The 24,375-nt window shown below is 40.2% G+C and overlaps 1 protein-coding gene across 1 annotated transcript; it reads right to left on the bottom strand.

The window, feature by feature from the left end:
- Positions 1-1,403: 1,403 nt before the first annotated feature.
- SCGB3A2 (secretoglobin family 3A member 2) lies at positions 1,404-23,903 on the bottom strand. Its single transcript, XM_059062381.1, has 3 exons — positions 23,702-23,903; positions 1,824-2,026; positions 1,404-1,427 (listed from the first exon to the last, which is right to left on the bottom strand). The coding sequence occupies exons 1-3, from the start codon at positions 23,901-23,903 to the stop codon at positions 1,404-1,406; spliced, it is 429 nt and encodes a 142-aa protein (XP_058918364.1).
- Between the last annotated feature and the right edge of the window lie 472 nt (positions 23,904-24,375).

Raw genomic sequence — 24,375 nt, 5'->3', positions numbered from 1 at the left:
TCAGACATAGTGCAGGCACTTCCAGAGACTTCTTTCAAATAGAGAGAGAGAGAGAGAGAAAGAGAGAGGGGAGGCCACACTCTGGTCTTTCCACCTTTCCCACCTCCCATCTCCTGCCTGGGCCTCCTGGGGCAGAATGCAGCCCAAATATCAACTGACATGGGAACCTGAGAAACTGACCTGGGAACCACCTGCAGGGGTCAGCATCATGTCCCCTCTCTCCCCCTAGTATGGAGCAGAGCATGGAAAGCATGGGGAATGGATCAAAGGGCAAATAGCCCCAAGATTGGCACAAGCCCAAGTGTGGAAGCAGAACAGGGCAGACATTGTAGGTGGGAAGAAGCTTGAGTTTTTCTTCAAGGCATAAAAGTGTTAGCAGCAAAGAGATTTAGTTATCTCTTCAGCATGGCTGGGGCTGCAGCACATGTGAAGAAAGGAATACTGATGAGACTAGACAGGTAAAGTAAGGCCAGATCATGAAAGACCTTGTATGGCATGCTAAGGAGCTTGAAATCTATTTTATAGGTGGTCGTATAGAGACAGAATTATGTCTTGGAAAGATGATTCTGGAATCATAGTACATGGTAGCATTGAGGAAAGGAAAGGATAGTTCAGAACCATTTGCCAGAGAATGATGTAGTAGAGGCCTAACTTGGTGGAAGGGTCTGTGAAGCTATGGAGTGGCACTAATATAACTGCTAACTTCATCAAACCTCACATTCTGGTGATGTAGACTCCAAACAAATGAAGCTTGTAAAACTTCCCTTTTCTTCACACCCTCTCCAGCATTAATTGTTTGTAGATTTTGTGATGATGGCCATTCTGACCAGTGTGAGGTAATATCTCATTGTAGCTGTGATTTGCATTTCTCTAATAATTGGTGATGTTGAGCATCTTTTCATGTTTTGGAGCATCTACTCCATCCAAACTATCAGAGTGTCACCAGTTAACACCAGTGGAAGAACTATCCAGGTGAACCCAAGGCAAATTGCAGAATTATAATCAAATAAAGTGCTTTTATTTTAAGGCTTTAAAAAAATTCTTTAGACGTAGGGGAATAGGAACATAATGCATCTGGAAACATCGTCAGATACACAACAGTTGAAGAAAATGGAGACGTTCAAGTTAGAGATAAGGAGATGGAAAAAATCATTATGCCTTTCTGAAAATGCGAGTTGTCTTTATAATAACAGGCTCTCTAGAGTTTATAACCCAAGGAAAAAATTATCTAGTTAGGCCCTTCTGAATAGAGCTCCCCAAATAAAAATAGGACAAACTGAAGTCTGTTCATTGCTTTATTCATTCTTTTCAGGGGTCACTGAATCTTCGGATGGAAGGAGTTTCAGCCAGGGAGGAGGAGAGCATCATCTCCCTCCCTGCTCCACTCTTGCTTTTTTCTGCTGTCACACCAAATATGAGAGTGCCTCCTGAAAGTCAAAAAGGCAATATTAAAAATAAGAGCAACTTACATATCATTAGCACATCTCCCAAAATAGTCACTATCCTATTTCGCTACCATTTTACTTACAAAGAAACAAAAGCTCAGAGAGGTTAAGTCCCATCCAGAATCACAAAGCTGGGAAGTGGCACACATTTCACAACTAGCATACGTCTCTCTCATTCAAAAATTCCTTCTAGAAATGTGGATATTGCACTTTCCTTGAGATTCCAAGACATGCAAAATGTGTATGAGTACAGTAAGCAAGGGGGAAATACAGGTTCACAAATGAGAACAAGGTGGGGTGGGAGTGGGTGGAGAGGGTGGGCACTCATGGTGACTAAGCCCTGCCCTTTGATGAGTCAGCCCCACAAGCTGTAGTTACCAGCAGTTTCTTCACGGCCACAGAGGCCTCTGGTCCCAGCTCACTCACACACTTCCTTAGCTCTTCCACAAGATGGTCAACAGAAATGCCCAGCGTTTTCAGAAGAAGCTTAAGTGGGTCCATGAGGGAGAGAACGTTGTCCAAAGGTAAAGGTAAAGCCTTGTTGACAAAAAGTGGCAAACTGTTGATGAGGAAGGCAGTAGCTGCGGAGCAAAAGAGATCCCAAGTAAAACAAGGCACTTCCAGTTCCTATGACCTTACCACTTTCCACTCTCTCCATCAATGACTCCATTCCAGTCCTACTCATCTTAATTTCTCATGAAAACATCTGCTTCTGGACCTTTGCGCCTCCCATTCCATCTCTCTAGAACTTCCTTTCCCCAGATAACTACATGCCTTTCTTCCTTACTTATTTGGTCTCTCCTCAGATGTTACATTCTCAGAGATGTATCTAAAATGGTATCACCCGTCACCCTCTACCTTTATTTTTTCTTACCACTACTTAAAGTATTAAATCTTTATTCATTTCTTTACTTTGCCTTCATCCTCTCACTAGTATGTAGAATCCATGAGAATAAGAAATTTGAGTTTTATTCACTACCATACCCCATGCCTAGGACAGACCCTGGCATACAGTAAGCACTCAAAAGATACTGGTGATTGACTAGACGGGAGTATAGTTTGCATATGGTTGTCTCCACAGTCCACAAGCTTGAAACCAAAGGGAAGATGCCATAATGAACCTCCACTTGGAGACATGAATGGACCCAACCACAGCCTAGGAAACTGCTCCCAACCAGTCCAACTCAATGCTACAAACATAAGTGAACACAGACTCTATGCCAGTTGGTGCAGATACACAGATGAATAAAACAAGATATTCCACTTAGAGAACCCATACAGTCTGGTGGACAATAAAGATTTGTGTATGGCACACTGCAGCATATGCTATGCTATTATTATGGCCAAAGCTCTATGGAAATACGAAAGAAGTGATGATTAATTCTAACGTAGGAGAATGCTACAGGAATAATCCAAGAACACATGTTGCAGAGATGTGTCTTGAGGCAAATGCCAGGATCACAGGTAAAGAAGGAGAGCAGCATTTTAAAGAGGAACAAAATTAACCAAGGCATTGAGATATTAAGGTGAAAGTGCATACACAGGATGGTGAGTCTTCAGAATTCCAGTGGGGTGTGCTGAGGAGGGATAAAGAAGGTTAGGCTGCAACTTGGGTGGGGCAGATTTTCAAAGCCTTCAATGTCATACAGATGAGTTTGAGATTTTTTTCCCAAGGGTAATGGGGAGCTATCAAGGCTCTTATATGGAATAATTGCATTTTATATCTTCAGATTTAGAAAGATAACTTTCACATATAAGAGGTTAGAGAATGAGGAAAACGCTTAGGATACATATTTTTACAAAACACATTTGTGTATGTATAAATACACACATGCAGAAGCACACACATAAGACACACATCCTCCTGCTGGCTAAGACCCTGCCAGTACTTCATTTTCTTTGTAATACTTTTTATTTTCCCATTCAAATCATAAAAATGGAGCTTGTGCACCTACTTCCCCTTCATCTTCTACCACCCATTTTCCCTCCAAAACTCTCCCCAGAAGGGGGATATTTATTTCCCCTCCATCCATCTTTCTGCCGCCATGTCTTCCCGTGTGTCCGTAGACACTAAAAGACAACAAAATAGCCGAAACTGGTGAAGTTACAAATTAATTCAAAAATTCAAAAAACATTCACAAGCCAAAGTTGCCAATGTAGGCATGGGTATCACACAGTTTCTCATGATTTTTTTTAAAACATCTTTATTGGAGTATAATTGTTTTACAATGGTGTGTTAGTTTCTGCTTTACAACAAAGTGAATCAATTATACATATACATATGTTCCCATATCTCTTCCCTCTTGCATCTCCCTCCCTCCCAGCCTCCCTATCCCACCCCTCTAGGTGGTCACAAACCACCTAGCTGATCTCCATGTGCCATGCGGCTGCTTCCTACTAGCTACCCACCCTACGTTGGGTAGTGTATGTATGTCCATGCCACTCTCTCACTTCGTCACAGCTTACCCTTCCCCCTCCCCATATCCTCAAGTCCATGCTCTAGTAGGTCTGTGTTTTATTCCCGTCCTACCCCTAGTCTCTTCATGACATTTTTCTCTTAGATTCCATATATATGTGTTAGCACACGGTATTTGTTTTTCTCCTTCTGACTTACTTCACTCTGTATGACAGACTCCAGGTCCATCCACTTCACTACAAATAAACAGTTTCATTTTTTATGGCTGAGTAATATTCCATTTGTACATATGTGCCACATTTTCTTTATCCATTCCTATGTTGATGGACATTTAGGTTGCTTCCATGTCCTGACTATTGTAAATAGAGCTTCAATGAACATTTTGATACATGACTCTTTTTGAATTATGGTTTTCTCAGGGTATATGCCCAGTAGTGGGATTGCTGGGTAATATGGGAGTTCTATTTGTAGTTTTTTAAGGAACTGTTCTCCATAGTGGCTGTATCAATTTGCATTCCCACCAACAGTGTAAAGGGGTTCCTTTTTCTCCACACCCTCTCCAGCATTTATTGTTTCTAGATTTTTTGATCATGGCCATTCTAACCGGTGTGAGATGATATCTCAGTGTAGCTTTGATTTGCATTTCTCTAATAATTAATGATGCTGAGCATTCTTTCATGTGTTTGTTGGCAATCTGTATATCTTCTTTGGAGAAATGTCTATTTAGGTCTTCTGCCCATTTTTAGATTGGGTTGTTTGTTTTTTTGTTATTGAGCTACATGAGTTGCATGTAAATGTTGGAGATTAATCCTTTGTCAGTTGCTTCATTTGCAACTATTTTCTCCCATTCTGAGGGTTGTCTTTTGGTCTTGTTTATGGTATCCTTTGCTGTACAAAAGCTTTTAAGTTTCAGTAGGTGCCATTTGTTTATTTTCGTTTTTATTTCCATGTCTCTAGGAGGTGGGTCAAAAAGGATATTGTGGTGATTTATGTCATAGAGTGTTCTGCTTATGCTTTCCTCTAAGAGTTTCAGAGTGTCTGGCCTTTCATTTAGGTCTTTAATCTATTTTGAGTTTATTTTGTGTATGGTGTTAGGGAGTGTCCTTATTTCATACTTTTAAATGTACCTGTCCAGTTTTCCCAGCACCACTTATTGAAGAGGCTGTCTTTTCTCCACTGTATATTCTTGCCTCCTTTATCAAACATAAGGTGACCATATGTGTGTGGGTTTATCTCTGGGCTTTCTATCCTGTTCCATTGATCTCTATTTCTGTTTTTGTGCTAGCACCATACTGTCTTAATTACTGTAGCTTTGTAGTATAGTCTGAAGTCAGGGAGCCTGATTCCTCCAGCTCCATTTTTTGTTCTCAAGATTGCTTTGGCTATTCGGGGTCCTTTGTGTTTCCATACAAATTGTGAAATTTTTTGTTCTAGTTCTGTAAAAAATGCGATTGGTAGTTTGATAGGGATTACATTGAATCTGTAGATTGCTTTGGGTAGTACAGTTATTTTCACAATGTTGATTCTTCCAATCCAAGAACATGGTATATCTCTCCATCTATTTGTATCACCTTTAATTTCTTTCATCAGTGTCTTATAATTTTCTGCATACAGGTCTTTTGTGTCCTTAGGTAGGTTTATTCCTAGATATTTTTTTTGTTGTTGCAATGGTAAATGGGAGTGTTTTCTTAATTTCACTCTCAGATTTTTCATCATTAGTGTATAAGAATGCCAGAGATTTCTGTGCATTAATTTTGTATCCAGCTACTTTACCAAATTCATTGATTAGCTCTAGTAGTTTTCTGGTAGCATCCTTAGGATTCTCTATGTAGAGTACCATGTCATCTGCAAACAGTGACAGCATTACTTCTTTTCCAATTTGGATTCCTTTTATTTCTTTTTCTTCTCTGATTGCTGTGTCTAGGACTTCCAAAACTATGTTGAATAAGAGTGGTGAGAGTGGGCAACCTTGTCTTGTTCCTGATCTTAGTGGAAATGGTTTCAGTTTTTCACCATTGAGAATGATGCTAGCTGTGGGTTTGTCATATATGGCCTTTATTATGTTGAGGAAAGTTCCCTCTGTGCCTACTTTCTGCAGGGTTTTTATCATAAATGAGTGTTGAATTTTGTCAAAAGCTTTCTCTGCATCTATTGAGATGATCATATGGTTTTTCTCCTTCAGTTTGTTGATATGGTGTATCACGTTGATTGATTTGTGTATACTGAAGAATCCTTGCATTCCTGGAATAAACCCCACTTGATCATGGTGTATGTTCCTTCTAATGTGCTGTTGGATTCTGTTTGCTAATATTTTGTTGAGGATTTTTGCATCTATGTTCATCAGTGATATTGGCCTGTAGTTTTCTTTCTTTGTGACATCTTTGTCTGGTTTTGGAATCAGGGTGATGGTGGCCTCATAGAATGAGTTTGGGAGTGTTCCTCCCTCTGCTATCTTTTGGAAGAGTTTGAGAAAGATAGGTGTTAGCTCCTCTCTAAATGTTTCATAGAATTCGCTTGTGAAGCAATCTGGTCCTGGGCTTTTGCTTGTTGGAAGATTTTTAACCACAGTTTCAATTTCAGTGCTTGTGACTGGTCTGTTCATATTGTCTATTTCTTCCTGGTTCAGTCTCGGCAGGTTGTGCATTTCTAAGAATTTGTCCATTTCTTCCAGGTTGTCCATTTTATTGGCATAGAGTTGCTTGTAGTAATCTCTCATAATCTTTTGTATTTTAGCAGTGTCCATTGTTACTTCTCCTTTTTCATATCTAATTCTATTGATTTGAGTCTTCTCCCTTTTTTTCTTGATGAGTCTGGCTAATGGTTTATCAATTTTGTTTATCTTCTCAAAGAACGAGCTTTCAGTTTTATTGATCTTTGCTATCATTTCCTTCATTTCTTTTTCATTTATTTCTGATTGATCTTTATGATTTCTTTCCTTCTGCTAAATTTGGGGTTTTCTTTGCTCTTCTTTCTCTAATTGCTTTAGGTGCAAGGTTAGCTTGTTTATTCGAGATGTTTCCTGTTTCTTAAGGTAGGATTGTATTGCTATAAACTTCCCTCTTAGAACTGCTTTTGCTGCATCCCATAGGCTTTGGGTCGTCGTGTCTCCATTCTCATTTGTTTCTAGGTATTTTTTGATTTCTTCAGTGATCACTTCGTTATTAAGTAGTGTATTGCTTAGCCTCCATTTGTTTGTGTTTTTTACAGATCTTTTCTTGTAATTGATATCTAGTCTCATAGCATTGTGGTTGGAAAAGATACTTGATAGGATTTCAATTTTCTTAAATTCATCAAGGCTAGATTTGTGACCAAGATATGATCTCTCCTGGAGAATGTTCCATGAGCACTTGAGAAAAATGTGTATTCTGTTGTTTTTGGATGGAATGTCCTATAAATATCAATTAAGTCCATGTTGTTTAATGTATCATTTAAAACTTGTGTTTCCTTATTTATTTTCATTTTGGATGATCTATCCATTGGTGAAAGTGGAGTGTTAAAGTCCCCTACTATGATTGTGTTACTGTTGATTTCCCCTTTTATGGCTGTTAGTATTTGCCTTATGTATTGAAGAGCTCCTATGTGGGGTGTGTAGTTATTTACAACTGTTATATCTTCTTCTTGGATTGATCCCTTGATCGTTATGTAGTGTCTTTCTTTGTCTTTTGTAATAGTCTTTATTTTAAAGTCTATTTTGTCTGATATGAGAATTGCTACTCCAGCTTTCTTTTGATTTCCATTTGCATGGAATATCTTTATCCATCCCCTCACTTTCAGTCTGTATGTGTCCCTAGGTCTGAAGTGGGTCCTTTGTAGACAGCATATATATGGGTCTTGTTTTTGTATCCATTCAGCCAGCCTGTGTCTTTTGGTGGAAGCATTTAATCCATTTACATTTAAGGTAATTATTGATATGTATGTTCCTATTACCATTTACTTAATTGTTTCGGGTTTGTTCTTGTAGGTCTTTTCCTTCTCTTGTGTTTCTTGCCTAGAGAAGTTCCTTTAGCATTTGTTGTAAAGCTGGTTTGGTGGTGCTGAACACTCTCAGCTTTTGCTTGTCTGTAAAGGTTTTAATTTTTCCATCAAATCTGAATGAGATCCTTGATGGTTAGAGTAATCTTGGTTGTAGGTTTTTCTCCTTCATCACTTTAAATATGTCCTGCCACTCTCTTCTGGCTTGCAGAGTTTCTGATGAAAGGTCAGCTGTTAACCTTATGGGGATTCCCTTCTGTGTTATTTGTTGTTTTCCCCTTGCTGCTTTTAATATGTTTTCTTTGTATTTAATTTTTGATAGTTTGATTAATATGTGTCTTGGCGTGTTTCTCCTTGGATGTATCCTGTATGGGACTCTCTGTGCTTCCTGGACTTGATTATCTATTTCCTTTCCCATATTAGGGAAGTATTCAACTATAATCTCTTCAAATATTTTCTCAGTCCCTTTCTTTTTCTCTTCTTCTTCTGGGACCCCTATAATTGAAATGTTGGTGCATTTAATTTTGGCCCAGCGGTCTCTGAGACTGTCCTCAGTTCTTTTCATTCTTTTTTCTTTATTCTGCTCTGCAGTAGTTATTTCCACTATTTTATCTTCCAGGTCAATTATCCGTTCTTCTGCCTCAGTTATTCTGCTATTGATCCCACCTAGAGTATTTTTAATTTCATTTATTGTGTTGTTCATTGTTGCTTGCTTCCTCTTTATTTCTTCTAGGTCCTTGTTAAATGTTTCTTGCATTTTGTCTATTCTATTTCCAAGATTTTGGATCATCTTTACTGTCATTATTCTGAATTCTGTTTCAGGTAGACTGCCTATTTCCTCTTCATCTGTTAGGTCTGGTGGGTTTTTGCCTTGCTCCTTCATCTGCTGTGTGTTTTTCTGTCTTTTCATTTTTCTTATCTTACTGTGTTTGGGGTCTCCAGGCTGCAGGTTCGTAGTTCCCATTGTTTTTGGTGTCTGTCCCCAGTGGCTGAGGTTGGTTCAGTGGATTGAGTAGGTTTCGTGGTTGAGGGGACTAGTGCCTGTGTTCTGGTGGATGAGGCTGGATCTTGTCTTTCTGGTGGGCAGGTCCACATCTGGCGGTGTGTTTTGGGGTGTCTGTAGCCTTATTATGATTTTAGGCAGCCTCTCTGCTAATGGATGGGCTGTGTTCCTGTCTTGCTAGTTGTTTGGCATAGGGTGTCCAGCACTGTAGCTTGCTGGCCGTTGAGTGAAGCTGGGTCTTGGTGTTGAGATGGAGATTTCTGGGGGACTTTAGCCGTTTGATATTACGTGGAGCTGGGAGGTCTCTTGTGGACCAGTATCCTGAAATTGGTTCTCCCACCTCAGAGGCACAGCCCTGACTCCTGGCTGGAGAACCAAGAGCCTTTAATCCACATGGCTCAGAATAAAAGGGAGAAAAAAGAAGAAGGAAGGAAGGAAGGAAGGAAGGAAGGAAGGAAGGAAGGAAAGAAAGAAAGAAAGAAAGAAAGAAAGAAAGAAAGAAAGAAAGAAAGAAAGAAAGAAAGAAAGAAAGAAAGAAAAGAAGGAAGGAAGGAAGAAAGAGAGAGAGAAAGAGAGACAGAAAGAGAAAGAGAGAGAGAGAGGGAGGGAGGGAGGAAGGAAGAAAGGATAAAATAAAGTAGGATAAAATAAAATAAAATTATTAAAATAAAAAATAATTATTCAGAAGAATAATTTTTAAAAGTTAAAAATAAGAAACAAAAAACGGGATGGTCAGAACCCTAGGACAAATGGTGAAAGCAAAGCTATACAGACAAAATCTCACACAGAAGCATACACACACACACTCACAAAAAGAGAAAAACGGGAAAAAAATAATATATCTTGCTCCCGAAGTCCACCTCCTCAATTTTGGATGATTCTTTATCTATTCACAGATGCAGGGTACATCAAGTTGATTGTGGAGCTTTATTCCGCTGCTTTTGAGGCTGCTGGGACAGATTTCCCTTTCTCTTCTTTCTTTGCACAACTCCTGGGGTTCAGCTTTGGATTTGGCCCCGCCTCTGCACGTAGGTCGCCTGAGGGCATCTGCTCTTCGCTCAGACAGGACAGGGTTAAAGGAGTGGCTGATTAGGGGGCTCTGGCTCACTCAGGCTGGAGGGAGGGTGGGGTATGGATGCGGGGCGAGCCTGCAGTGTCAGAGGCCGGCATGACATTGCACCACCCTGAGGCGCGCCGTGTGTTCTCCCGGGGAAGTTGTCCCTGGATCCCGGGACACTGGAAGTGGCAGGCTGCACAGACTCCCGGGAGGGGAGGTGTGGACAGTGACCTGTGCTCGCACACAGGCTTCTTGGTGGCGGCAGCAGCAGCCTTATCATCTCATGCCCGTCTCTGGTGTCTGCGCTGGTGGCCGCGAGTCGCGCCTGTTTCTGGAGCTCCTTTACGTGGCGCGCTTACTCCCCTCTCCTCGCGTACCAGGAAAGAAAGAGGCAAGAAAAAGTCTCTTGTCTCTTCGGCAGCTCCACGCTCGTCTCTGGAGCTCCTTTAAGCAGCGTGCTTAATCCCCTCTCCTCGTGCCCCAGGAAACAAAGAGGGAAGAAAAGGTCTCTTGTCTCTTCGGCAGCTCCAGACTTCAACCAGACTCACTCCCGGCCAGCCGTGGCGCACTAACCCCTTCAGGCTGTGTTCACGCTGCCAACCCCAGTCCTGTCCCAGCTTCCGACCAAAGCTGGAGCCTCAGCGCCCAGCCCCTGCCCGCCTCGGCGGGTGAGCAGACAAGCCTCTCGGGCTGGTGAGTGCCAGTCAGCACCGATACTCTGTGCGGGAATCTCTCCACTTTGCCCTCCGCACCCTGTTGCTGCGCTCTCCTCCGCGGCTCTGAAGCTTCCCCCTCCGCCACACGCAGTCTCCGCCCGTGAAGGGGCTTCTAGTGTGTGAAAACATTTCCTCCTTCACAGCTCCCTCCCTCAAAGTGTTTTTCGAATGAATTTTTTGTGGAGATTAAATTTATAAGCGAGAGTGGAAGTTCCATTAGCCATTCAAGAAGTATTTATGGGGCTTCCCTAGTGGCGCAGTGGTTGAGAATCCGCCTGCCGATGCAGGGGACACGGGTTCGTGCACCGGTCCGGGAAGATCCCACATGCCGCAGAGTGGCTGGGTCCGTGAGCCATGGCCACTGAGCCTGTGCGTCCAGAGCCTGTGCTCCACAACGGGAGAGGCCACAAGAGTGAGAGGCCTGCGTACCACACACAAAAAAAAGTATTTATGGAACATGTTTGGTGGATCTGCCTCTGTGGTAGATTCTGGGAATACAGCAGGAAGAAAGCCGGCATGGCTCTTGCCTCATCTTAATTATATTAAAGGAAACTGTTAGAAGCAAGTCAGTAAGTCCAACATAATAACGGCCATATATGACAAACCCACAGCTAACATCATACTCAATGGTGAAAAACTGAAAGCATTTCCTCTAAGATCAGGAACGCGAAAAAGATGCCCACTCTCACCACTTTTATTCAAAATAGTTTTAGAAGTCCTAGCCATGGCAATCAGAAAGGAAAAAGAAATAAAAGGAGTCCAAATTGGAAAAGAGGAAGTAAAACTGTCACTGTTTGCAGATGACATGACACTATACATAGAAAATCCTAAAGACACCACCAGAAAAACTACTAGAGCTCATCAATGAATTCGGTCAAGTTGCAGGATACAAAATTGGGTTGCGTTCCTATGCACTAACAATGAAAGATCAGAAAGAGAAACTAAGGAAACAATCCCATTTACCATTGCATGAAATAGAATAAAATACTTAGGAATAAGCCTACCTAAGGAGGCAAAAGACCTGTACTCCAAAACCAGTAAGATGCTGATGAAAGAAATTGAAGATGCCACAAACAGATGGAAAGATATACAGTGTCCTTTTTGTCTCTGTGAGGAGAATGACAGTTTTAAAGAAGCCAGCTGAATGTAGATTCAAGACACAAATCAGAAAAAGAAAGAATCAGCCTGAGGTTTCATCTCATACTCTCTTCTAGCTGAAAAGAGACGGTTATTGGGAAGTCACACTGGAGACATCAAAGTAGAGCTCATTATCTTCTCTTCTACTTTCTGTAAATTGGATAGTCAAAGTGACTTAAAGTGAAACCTAAATAAAACAGGATATAGCCTCAAAATTTGTCTTGAAAAGACAAGCATGTAACAATCAAATGTCACAGCTTTGAATACCAACTTTATAGAGTTTGGAGAAAAATAATAATAACTTGTTCCTGGCTCTCTTCTCTATTGATTGAATCCTATTTAGTGAAAAATCAGTCCACTGTTGTTTAAGGCTAACTTTTAGCCCCTTTAGAGGCACTGCAGGGAAATCCAAATGGAACATGAGCCCATGAGGGTGAAACACAGGAAATGACTCATAGATCAAGACCAAATCAAAATAAAAATCTAGGAAGCCTCAAGAAAGGAGAAAAGTGATTTTCTCAGGTTGGATTTTTCAAAGATGACTTCAAGTGGTTCTTGAATTCAAAGATTTGGATGAGAAGAGAAGATGAGAACTAAAAGTAGAATTTGTAATGTTTTATTTTAAGAAGCTAATTGAGACAAGTAAGTAAGCTAAAAAGGAAGATGTGTGGAAAAAGTCTCTTTCATCTTTCTCTGTCCAGCACTGTTCATCCACATGCCTGACCATGGCAAATTTCAAACAAACGTTTAGTTTACAATCAAACAATCGATGAATTGCATCAGATGAGTTAATGAGAAGGTACGGCTATAAAAAACTAAACTCTGGTGGCCTGAATGAGACTACCACTTGATCTGGCAAGACTTGATCCTAGTGAGAAATATGGGCGCTTGAGCAGGGGCAAACCTGGCTATAGGAGTTTATAAAGCAGATTAGTGTACGGGAAGCAGAAAGGCCGTTCAGTGAGGAGGAGTCTGGGCCCAGATGACCCCATACTCCCAATCCATGTTGCAGTCCCACATTCACAGCTAATGTCACTATCTTGTTAGGGGGCCAGAATTGCATCTGCTATAACTTCCTTCCAGCGAGGATGTCAACCCTCTCAGAGGGCAGCTCTTCAGTGCCTAGCAGACATTCTCCATGACACGATCATGTTCTAAGTCCTACCTTTCAACTGCCCTTTATAGGGGAATGACTTTTCCATATTACCTGGTAACCTTGCAGGGATCCACATATGTGAAGGGTCGAACCATTGCTTATCTGAGTCTTGGGGGAACACCTTGCGATCCTCCTGGAACCCGAGAGGATGGGAGGACTACAGTAGCTGCTATGAGCCATCTTCCACGTGCCTTCACATCTCTCCAGAGAAGCTGTTATAAGACATTGCCTCCCAGGTCCTATGAGGTGTGGGACTTTCTGCCCTAACCCACCTTGGAACAGAACTGCAGAATATTAAAACCTAAGCCTCTCAGCTGCAGTCTAGAATTAGCTCCCCACAACAGGCCTTGGAGTCATCCAACCCCTTCTGATTCATTGTCATCCTTTTTAATGTATGGGACAATGATGATAGGGAGCTGACACTTTTGGTCTATTCTTCTCTTTGCTGTCTATGGAAAGTGATAAATTGTCTAAATCTAAACGTGGCTCATTGTATCTTTAGAAACTAAATCAGTCAAGGCCTCGGCCTTGCCTGCTCTTGAATATGTGAGCTTAACACTCTTCCAAGAAACAGCCAAACTGCACATTCACCCTGTGGGTGTGACTCAAAGAAGAACATGAAAAGTTCATGGCGTACTTTGCCAAGTTACAGGTCCTCACTCAGTGCCTCTGCTATAAGTCATTTCCCCCTTTCCAAATGTTTACACTATGACTCTTGACCAGAAGTACAGGGAGGGATAGGCCTTTTTACTAAGATGAGTGGGCTCCTGGCAAGCCTCAGTCTGAGCATTCAATTTATGTCAGATATGATAATGACGATGACGATTACCATTATTTCCCTCTCTACTTTTTGTTTTCCAGCTTCCTAATTGTAACCTCACAGCAGCCACCATTACCAACAAGTTCATCAACACCACTTCTCCATTATTTAATTCTGAATGATATTTGGGGATTTTTATTTACAATTTTCTCTTTAAAGAATTCTGTATTTCTTTTGGCTTGCTTTATAGAATAGAAGGAGGGGGATAGATAATTACTGTATTCAGTAAAGAAATAATGGAGGTTTTTCTGGTATAAAGTTTTTAATTTGAGACTTCTTCACACTTACAGAAAAGATCTGAGTACAGTACAAAGAATTTTTTTTGGAACCATCTGAAACTGAATTGCTGACCCAATGCTCCATCACTCAAGAAATACTGGTGGGTACTATGTGCAATGTCACCCTCCTACATGACCATAATCAGGAACTTAACATTGATACTTTACTACCACCTATTGAATTATACCTAATTCAAGTTTCACCAACTATTTGAATACTGTCCTTTGTGGCAAAAGGATGCAGTTCAGCATCATGTATTACACTTTGCCATTATGTCTTTTTAGTCTTCTTCAATCTGGAAGAGTTGCTCAACCTTGCCTTGACTTTCATGAAATTTTTGAAGACCACAGGCCAGTTTTTTTGTAGAATGTTGCTCAGTTTGGCTTCATCTGATGTTTCCTCATTGCCAGGTTCCAGTTATGCAAGAAGCCAGGCTATGTTCCCAGTGTATCCTATCAGTTGTACATGATTCTTCCCCTTACTGATTTGTACTACTCATCTTGATCCCATGATTAAGGTGAAGTCTGCCAGACTTCTCCATTTTGCTCATTTTCCTGTTTAATTAACAATTGTTTTGTTGGGAAGTTACTTTGAAACTATGTAAATATCCCATTCCTAAGCAAACTTCAATTTCTGCTTAAATACAGAAGGGACTCGGGATTTCCTACTTTATTAAATGGAGTATCATCCATTACTGTAATATTATATTTGATAATCAAAATGCCTCAAATATTGCCAGTGAAAGCCCCTGCAAGCTGGCCTGTTTGCCTTTTGGTGTGTCCCTGTCATTCTTTGTGCTTGCTTTCTGGTACTACAAGATGATCCAGGCTCATCTTCAATATTCTCTGCCCCAGCCCAAATAAACTCTTTTTCCAAGAAGTGACCCTTAGTTCTTTTTAGAAGAAAAGTAATATTGTGGAGTCATCCAGGTACTAGGTTACTCATTTCAATCAGGATGTCCTTCAAGGCCCTCCCAGTAGACAGAGCTAGAAAGGATATGTATACATATGTAGGCATATGTAAATGCCCTCTTCCCACTGCAAGGGCTTTGACTCTCTTGTTATTCCGTGTTCCCTCAGTAAATGCCCTTCTTACTCTACTTGGGCCCTGACTCCCTATGCCAGGCCAAACCCCAGGGATGCCCTCACCTCTCTTAGTTAAATCAGTTCTCTAGAGAAAAAAGGTTGTGCTGTTCTTATCCTGTGTTCATGCCTCAGTTTGCCAGCTTCGTTCATTTACATTAATGATGAAACAGAAGGAACATTTGACTAGAGTCAGAGAAGTTTTAATCAATCTCTTTCATTTAATTCCCATAGCAAATCATTCACCTTTCTGAATCTCAGCTCATTAACCTATAAAGGAAGATCACATATTAAGCATATATGGTTGTATGGATTAATTGAGATGGTGCATGTTCAGGTCCTTGGTTTACACATAGGTATTACAATAATAAAATAATAGTTATTGTTCCATCAAATCTAGAAAAAAATTCAGGACTCACTCTTTGATTGGCAAAAGAGGGAACTGAGAAATAAGACAGAACTAATTTCAATGATTTTTTTTAACATCAATATGAGCAAAAAGTGTTCCGATCTCAGAAATCATTTCAAACTCCACAGGCTCTGAAAATACAGCTATAAAAATCTACCAGAACTGTAAAACTGTGGTATCAAAATCAAAGAAGAAAAAAACTTTATTTCGTTACTGGTTATTAGTCACAGTCAATATATTTAGATCTGAGTCTAATACTTTGAAGCCATTTGCAACCTGGACCTATTAGTTATTTAAAGCTGCATAACAAATTACTCCAAAGCTTAGTGGCTTAAAACAACCACAGTGTATTATTTTCATAATTCTTTGAAATGACTGCATTCTTCTGCAGCGTTCTATTTACTAGTACACTGGGATGGCTGGATATACAAAATACTGGCATTTGTAGTTGGCTTTGGCCAGGAGCTCAGTAGCAGGCTGTCTGCAAGAGGCCTTTGTGGTCCATGAATTCGTATTGAAAGATATGAAAATTAAAGCTGTAGATGTTCTAATGATTAGCCTCAAAACATACACAGCATCTTTTACACTACATTCTATTATTCCAATCAAGCCATAGGACCAGTCCAGATCTGAGCAGAGAGGAAACACACTCTACTTCTTGGTAGGAAGAACTGCAAAGGACACGTACCCATATTTAATCCACAACAAACCCATATTAAGAGGGTGTCCAGGCTTTTGAAAGATCATATGAGAGACAGTTAATGAATGTGGGAACATCAGCCTGGAGATAAGACGAATCAAGGAGATCTTAAAATGTTGTTCAAATACTTGGGGACCTAACATGATGAAGGAAGAATAGACTTGGATGTAAAATAGAATTTGAGAGTTCTTTTGAAATGTGATTAGAAACTACAGGAATGTACAATTTAGTGAATCAGTATTGAAACCCCAAAATGGAGGCTAGCTAATGTCACATTTACTGTAGAAAAGGTTCCTATAATAGATAAAAGGATAGATTATATCCTCTTTATTACCCTTTCCAAGTCTATGATCATAGATTCCAACAGCTTCCTTAACCTGAAGCTTAATTCAAGAAGAAAGCACTCAAGATTGCAATAAACCTCTCTAAAATTAGTGAAGCTTCCTCACCACCATTTCTCAGACTCTATCACAAGCAGAAGTCTCCAACTCAGTGAATGCTGATGCACAAATATTTTTCCCTATGGGTCTCAAATTTTTTAAGGTTTTGACTATCAAATGAGTAAAGTTATAATAATTCTTTTTTTTTTTTTTGCTGCACCACGTGGCATGTGGGATCTTAGTTCCCCAACCAGGGATCGAACACACACACCTTGCATTGGAAGCACATAGTCTTAACCACTGGATTGCCAGGGAAGTCCCAGTAAAGTTATAATAATTTAAAGTCAAAAGGAAAACTACTTGGTGCCCAACACCAATTTAAATGCTTAAAATATTTCTTTTTAAAAAATATTTAAAATAACTCACAGTGCCTCACCAATATTTAAAAGAGTAACGCTATCACAGGTCCTGCCATCTGGGGCTTTCAGGATGAGAAGCTGAATTAGATTATGTCTGATATGCCTCCCTGCTCTAGAAGCTCCACAAATGTACGTTTTATTTCTTCCAGGGAGGAGTAAGTCCAAACCATGAGAAACCTTTGTGAAATTTGATGATGAACACAAATCAATTCTCAAAACAGTCCACAAGTGCCCCCTTGTGGCCAGTTAAGAGATTGTGTTACAGTTTGCTACAAAACAAAGCAAAGCAAAACAACCGACAATGGGTTAGTGAATACCTTCTTTATGCCAGGGCTTGTGCTACAAAGCAGTAATGAATAGCAAAGTTAAAAGGGATGGTGGGGGAATTATTGTTTTTGCTTCTTGTTTTATTTCTCAAATGATAAGCTAAAAGAAACACTGTCTCAACTGTAGCAGGTTTGGAAACTATATTATAGTGAATTTGGAGATATGTGTGGGTGTTTACGGTTGGGGAGAGGGGGAAGGTGTACAGAGTGATGGCAGAGTAAGCAAAGTGACTAATGTCCCTGGAAGCCCTGAAAGCCTCTAATCCTCAGAGGTTTTTACAGCACACCTAAATATTTAGCAGTGTAGGGGGACACCTTCAGGATCTTTCTGTCATTCCAGAACCTGGATAAATAAGAAGGCATTCTGGTGAACACAGGCTGCATTAAAATTCAATCCTCTCTGCATTCCCCAGTCTATGAGTGCCAAATACAGGACTTCCAAGATATTGTCATCAATAATAGTAGAAAGCATTTAGAAAGGCTAGACCTGTTTTCTGGTTCCACATATAAGGAGCTTCAAAGTCACTGCTCTGCTCTAACAACATGTAAAAATCTCAAAAGACTAAAAAAATCAACAACTCCTCTTGAATCCTTAAGACCTATGAGGACAGCAGGTAAACTGCTCCAAGACTGGAGAGAAAGCCAGGTGATTACAAGGAGTCACGGCTTAGAGGAGCAGACTCCTGAGTGGAAACCACCTGGGGACCTAGTGCCGGGGTAGGAAAACCTGAACTATAATTGACGAAATGCTGGAAGCTCAGCATGGACAACTCTGGGAGTTAAAAACTCCAGAGGGACTGTCATGGGTGGGGAGGGGCACAATATTATGAGATCTGTCTCTAAGAGCTCAACAAGATTTCCAGAGTAAATATCAGAGAAAAATCTCTTGGGATTCTGGCAGAGGAAGGAGGAAAAGGAATCAATTTGAAATATACCAGAGCACTTTGTTCTTAACAAGGCCTGCCATCAGGGAAAGCTAGTTAACCAGAGCCTAACCAGATGTAGTATCATCAGAGCCAAACTGATCTGGAGAAGGGAAACACCCAACTCCAGCCCACTGTAGCCCTGTCTGTCCTTAGCGGGGAGAAAAAAACTGAGAAACATGCATGAAGTTCACAATCCAGAGGCACAGGCTCACTAAGACTGAGACCTGATCATAGGACGAAATGTTACTTTACCTCCCCCAAAACCTCACCACCTCATTACTAAAGGCCTATTTACAGCAGTTCCTTTTACCCAGTACATCATATCCAGCTGTAAGGAAAAAAAAAAAAAATTACAAGGCAGGCCAAAAAGCAAAAAACACAATTTGAAGAAACAGAGAAAGCAAGTATCAAAATTCAACATGGCAGAGATGTTGGAATTATGAGACTAGGAATTTAAAACAAATATGATTAATATACTCACAGTGCTAATGGATAAAGTAGACAGCATGCAAGAACAGATGGGCAATGTAAGCAGAGAGATTGCAAACCTAAGAAAGAAGCAAAAAGAAATGCTAGCGATAAAAATGAACAAACACTGTCACAGACAGAAGAATGCCTTTGATGGTCTTAACCATTTTTTTTTTTTTTTTTTTTTTTTTTGCGGTACGCGGGCCTCTCACTGTTGTGGCCTCTCCCGTTGCGGAGCGCAGGCTCCGGACGCGCAGGCTCAGCAGCCATGGCTCACGGGCCCAGCCGCTCCGCGGCACGTGGGATCCTCCCGGACCGGGGCACGAACCCGTATCCCCCGCATCGGCAGGCGGACCCCCAACCACTGCACCACCAGGGAAGCCCCCTTTGATGGTCTTAGTAGTAGACTGGACTTAACTGAGGAAAGAGTCTTTGAGCTAATGGATATATCAATACCATCCTTGAAAACTGAACATCAAAGAGAACAAAGACTGAAAACAACAACACAGAATATCCAAGGACTCTAGGACAACTACAAAAGGTGTAACATTCATGTAATGGGAATACCAGAAAGAGAAGAAAGAGAAAGGAACAGAAGAGATACTCATAATGACTGAGAATGTCCCCAAATTATTGTGAGACACCAAACCACAGATCCAGAAACCTCAGAGAACACCAATCAGGGTGAATGCCAAAAAACAATACCCAGGCATATCATTTTCAAATTACAGAAAACTAAAGACAAAGAAAAAATTCTGAAAGAAGCCAGAGGGAAAAAAAAAAAACACCTTACCTAGAGAAGAACAAAGACAAAATTACATCCGACTTCTCAGAAACCACATAAGTGAGAAGAGTCGACCAAAACATTTAAAGTGTTGAGAGAAAAAAAACATCAACCTAGAATTCTATACTTTGTGAAGTTATCCTTCATGAGTGACTTTTATCCTTTATAAAGACTTTCTCAGACAAACAAAAATTGAGAGAATTTGTGGTCAGTAGACATGCCTTGTAACAAATGTTTTTTAAAGTGTCTTTTAGAAGGAAAGAAAATAATATAGGTCAGAAACCTGGATCTACATAAAGTAAGGAAGAGCATCAAAAAAGGAATAGATAAAGGTAAAATTAAAATTTTATTGTTCTTATTCTTAATTATCTAACAAACAACAGTTTGTCCAAAATAATAATGGCAACAATGTATTTGCTTATATATGTTATGTATATATATATTAAGTATTCTTACATACTTATTTATGCATATATATGAAAGTGAAATGAATGACAGCAATAATACAAGAGATAGGAGGGAGGAATTAGGATTACTTTGTTATTATAAGTTATTTACACTACCCATGAAGTAGTATGATGCTATGTAAAAGTGGACTTAGATTAGTCATAAATGTATACTGCAAACTCTAGAGCAACCACTAAAAAAAGTTAAAAAAAAAAAGAAGTATAACTAATATGCTAAGAAATGAGAGGAAACAGAATCATATAAAATGCTCAATTAAAACCCCAGGGCTTCCCTGGTGGCGCAGTGGTTGAGAGTCCGCCTGCCGCCGATGCAGGGGACAGGGGTTCGTGCCCTGGTCCAGGAAGATTCCCACATGCTGCGGAGCGGCTAGGCCCGTGAGCCATGGCCGCTGAGCCTGCACGTCCGGAGCCTGTGCTCTACAACGGGAGAGGTCACAACAGTGAGAGGCCTGCGTACCGCAGAAAAAAAAAAAAAAAATTAAAACCCCAAAAGGCAGAAAAACAGTGGAAGACCAAATAGAAATAAATTAAAAAAGTAATGAACATGGTAGATATTAATCCAACTATATCAATTATCACTTTGAATATCAGTGGCCTAAATGCATCAATTGAGACATAAATTTTCATAGTAGAGCAAAAAACATGACCTAATTGTATGTTGTTTACAAAAAACAAACCTCTTTCAATATAAAGACACTTATAGATTAAAAGTAAATGGGGGGGGGGGTCATCCCATGCTAACACTTATCAAAAGAAAGCAGGAGTACAAATTTTAAAACTCTTTGTTCTAGTTCTGTGAAAAATACCATTGGTAATTTGAAAGGGATTGCATTGAATCTGTAGATTGCCTTGGGTGGTACAGTCATTTTAACAATATTGATTCGTCCTATCCAAGAACATGTATATCTTTCCATCTGTTTGTGTCACCTTCAGTTTCTTTCATCAGCATCTTATTGTTTTTGGAGAACAAGTCTTTAGCCTCCTTACATCGGTTTATTCCTAGGTACTTTGTTCTTTTTTCATGCAATGGTAAATGGGATTGTTTCCTTAATTTCTCTTTCTAATCTTTCATTGTTAGCATGTAGAAATGCAACAGATTTCTGTTTATTAATTTTGTATCCTGCAACTTGACCAAATTCATTGATTAGTTCTGGTAGTTTTCTGGTAGCACCTTTAGGATTTTCTATGTATAGTATCATGTCATCTGCAAAGTGACAGTTTTACTTCTTTTCCAATTTAGATCCCTTTTATTTCTTTTTCTTCTTTGATTGCTGTACTATGTTGAATAAAAGTGGCAAGAGTGGGCATCCTTGTCTTGTTCCTGATCTTAGAGGAAATGCTTTCAGCTTTAGACTGTTGAGTATGATGTCAGTTGTGGCTTTGTCATGTATGGCCTTTGTTATGTTGAGCTTTGTTCCCTCTATGCCCACTTTCTGGAGAATGTTTATCATAAATCGGTGTTTAATTTTATCAAACGCTTTTTCTGCATCTATTGAGATGATCATGTCGCTTTTATTCTTGTTTGTTAATGTAGTGTATCACGATCAATTTGCAGATATTGAAGAATCCTTGCATCTCTGGGATAAATCCCACTTGATCATGGTGTTTGATCCATTTAATATATTGATGGATTTGGTTTGCTAGTGTTTTGTTGAGTATTTTTCCATCTATGTTCATCAGTAACGTTGGCCTGTAATTTTCTTGTTCTGTGGTATCTTTGTCTGGTTTTGGTATCAGGGTGATGGTGGCCTCATGGAATGAGTTCAGAAGTGTTCTTTTCTCTGCATTTTTTGGAATATTTTAGAAGGATAGGTGTTAACTCTTTTCTAAATGTTTGGTAGAATTCACTTGTGAAACCATCTGGTCCTGGACTTTTGTTTGTTGGGAGTTTTAAAATCACAGATTGAATTTCAGAACTTGTAATTGGTCTGTTCATGTTTTCTATTTCTTCCTGGTCCAGTCTTGGGAGATTGTACCTTTCTAATAATTTGTCCATTTTTTCTACGTTGTCCATTTTATTGGCATATAGTAGTCTCTTGTAATAGTCTCTTACGCTCTTTTGTATTTCTGTGGTGTCAGTCGTGACTTCTCTTTTTTCATTTCTGATTTTATTGATTTGGGCCCTCCCCCTTTTTTTCTTGATGAGTCTGGCTAAAGGTTTATCAATTTTGTTTATCTTTTAAAAGAACTAGCTTTTAGTTTCTTTGATATTTTCTATTGTTTCCTTAGTCTTTATTTCACGTGGTATCTCAGAATGCTGCTATTGCATGCTTCTGACACCAAAGTACAGGACGACAGAGAGGTTAAAGGTGCCCTCTACCTTGTATTCCATAAACATGAGCTATTACTGTTATAATTAATATCAAACTTGACTATGCTTATGTACTCTTTTATTGGTGTTTTAAAAAATATTTGTTTAAAAATATTAGACAGAAATTCCATCAAGGATAAGGTTACATTTCCTAAAAGTTTCAATTATCGGGACAAATAGCCACCAAACTTCAAGTTCCTGGTAAGTAAAAAATGTTCTTATCCTGGGTTCTTACCCTAAAAGAATTCTAGGATTTTAGACAGACAAACCCTATTACATGTCCTCAAGTTTCTCTCTTCAAATGCTTAGGGAATGGCTAGTATAAACCAAAGGAAAAATAATAAGAACAACAAAAGTAACATCAACAAAATAATAATAACCAACATCATCAAGTATTTTTGATGTATCAGATATATTTCCAAGTATTTCACAGGATTATCCCTTTAGAGCTTAGCAACAATGCTATAAGGTATTAATACTATTTATCCATGTTAAAGAGGAGGAATATAACACTCAGAGAGATTAAATCTTTTGCCTAAGATATTAGATGGTAAAAGTAAAATAAGATATGATTTCTAAGACATATATTGAGACGATGATTTGATACATAGGCATTATTGCTGAAATTAAGCATATACCACGTACTATGAACAATCAGAGGAAGAAGCAACTCAGTCTACTAGAATATGAGTGTGCAGGAATTCACCAATAGAAAAGGGTGTGGGGGAGTCATTCTAGGCAGCAAGAACAGCATAAGCAAAACCTGGCGGCATTAATAGTCAAGTCTGCTCTTGCTATCTTTTCCATGATAGCCTACTCAGTGACTTTCCTCCTAGGCTTGTCTGGCAATGGCCTTGTCATCTGGGTGGCTGGTTTCTACACGCCCTGTACAGTCAACACAGCATGGTACCTCAACCTGGCCGTGGCTGACCTCACCATCATCCTCTCGCTGCGTCTCCAGTGCAGCTCTGCACTGCCACTAGCCCTTTGGCTGATGCTCTGCAAGCTAAATAGCACCATGTCTATCCTTAACTTTCCAGCCAGTGTCTTCCTTCTGATCCTCATCTCCATGGACAATTGTGTTGTGATCTTCTGGCCAATCTAGTCCCCAAAACCACCTCATACCAGCTAAAGCAGTTTGGGGGCTTTGAGAGGTTGACTTTTGGCAGTCTCCTTCTGTATCCCCTACTTGGTCTTCAAGAAAACAGTTCGGGTAGAAGGGGTCACCTATTACTTCAACCAATATGACCCGTGGAATGAAATTCAGGGGCGTTACCAACTCTGGAGGGAGATCATCATTCCGCAGTACCAAATGCTGATCTCTGGCCATTTTCTCCTTGGCTTCATTCTCCCCCTGGCCATAATCATCTGCTGCTCATCCTTGCGGCCTTGAATTAAGACAAGGCCAGATGACCAGGTCCAGCCTACCCTTCTGGGTCCTTGCAGTCATAGTGATTGCCCTCTTCCTCTGCTGGTTATCCTTGCAAGTGTCCCTGTGGCTGGACTTTGCCTCCTCCCAAGAGAACAGAGGGGACCTGTACGAGGTGGCCTTACTCATAAGCCCCCTCGCCTGGTCTATGGCCTTTACAACAGCTGCTTCATCCCACGTTTCTATGTCTTCATCGGGCATGATTCTGGGAGCACCTAATAGTCCACCAAGGCCAAAAGAAAACAAGAGCCTGGGCTTCCCTGGTGGCGTAGTGGTTGAGAGTCCGCCTCCGGATGCAGGGAACACGGGTTCGTGCCCCGGTCCGGGAAGATCCCACATGCAGCGGAGCGGCTTGTGCCCGTGAGCCATAGCCGCTGAGCCTGCGCGTCCGGAGCCTGTGCTCCGCGACGGGAGAGGCCACAACGGTGAGAGGTCCGCATACCGCAAAAAAAAAAAAAAAAAAAAAAAAAAAAAAAAAAAAAAGAGGTAACAAGAGCCCTTCCCTGCTTAACACTTATGATATACGTGATGTAACAAATTCCCTTTGGGTTATAAATAATGAATCTTCTCCTTAAGTGCTAAGTGGTTCAGATGTTCATTTTTTCCTTGGTTAAACCCATACAGAGGAAAGACCTAGAGGGGAAAAAATAGATCAAATACTAAAAAGAGGACC

The sequence above is a fragment of the Kogia breviceps genome, chromosome 4, assembly GCF_026419965.1.
Source record: "Kogia breviceps isolate mKogBre1 chromosome 4, mKogBre1 haplotype 1, whole genome shotgun sequence".
NCBI classification, from domain to species: domain Eukaryota; kingdom Metazoa; phylum Chordata; class Mammalia; order Artiodactyla; family Physeteridae; genus Kogia; species Kogia breviceps.
Note: the sequence above shows the minus strand (reverse complement) of the source record. Positions and strands in the feature narration are given on the sequence as shown.

Bases quoted from the DNA above. Each gene is read 5' to 3' on its own strand.
- SCGB3A2 (XM_059062381.1), bottom strand. From the start codon at position 23,903: ATGCCCGATGAAGACATAGAAACGTGGGATGAAGCAGCTGTTGTAAAG. The intron at 2,027-23,701 runs GTAGGCTGGACC...TTTGCTCCGCAG, and splicing joins GACTGCAAGGACCCAGAAGG to CTACTGCCTTCCTCATCAAC. The intron at 1,428-1,823 runs GTAACTACAGCT...TTTGACTTTCAG, and splicing joins TGGCCGTGAAGAAACTGCTG to GAGGCACTCTCATATTTGGT.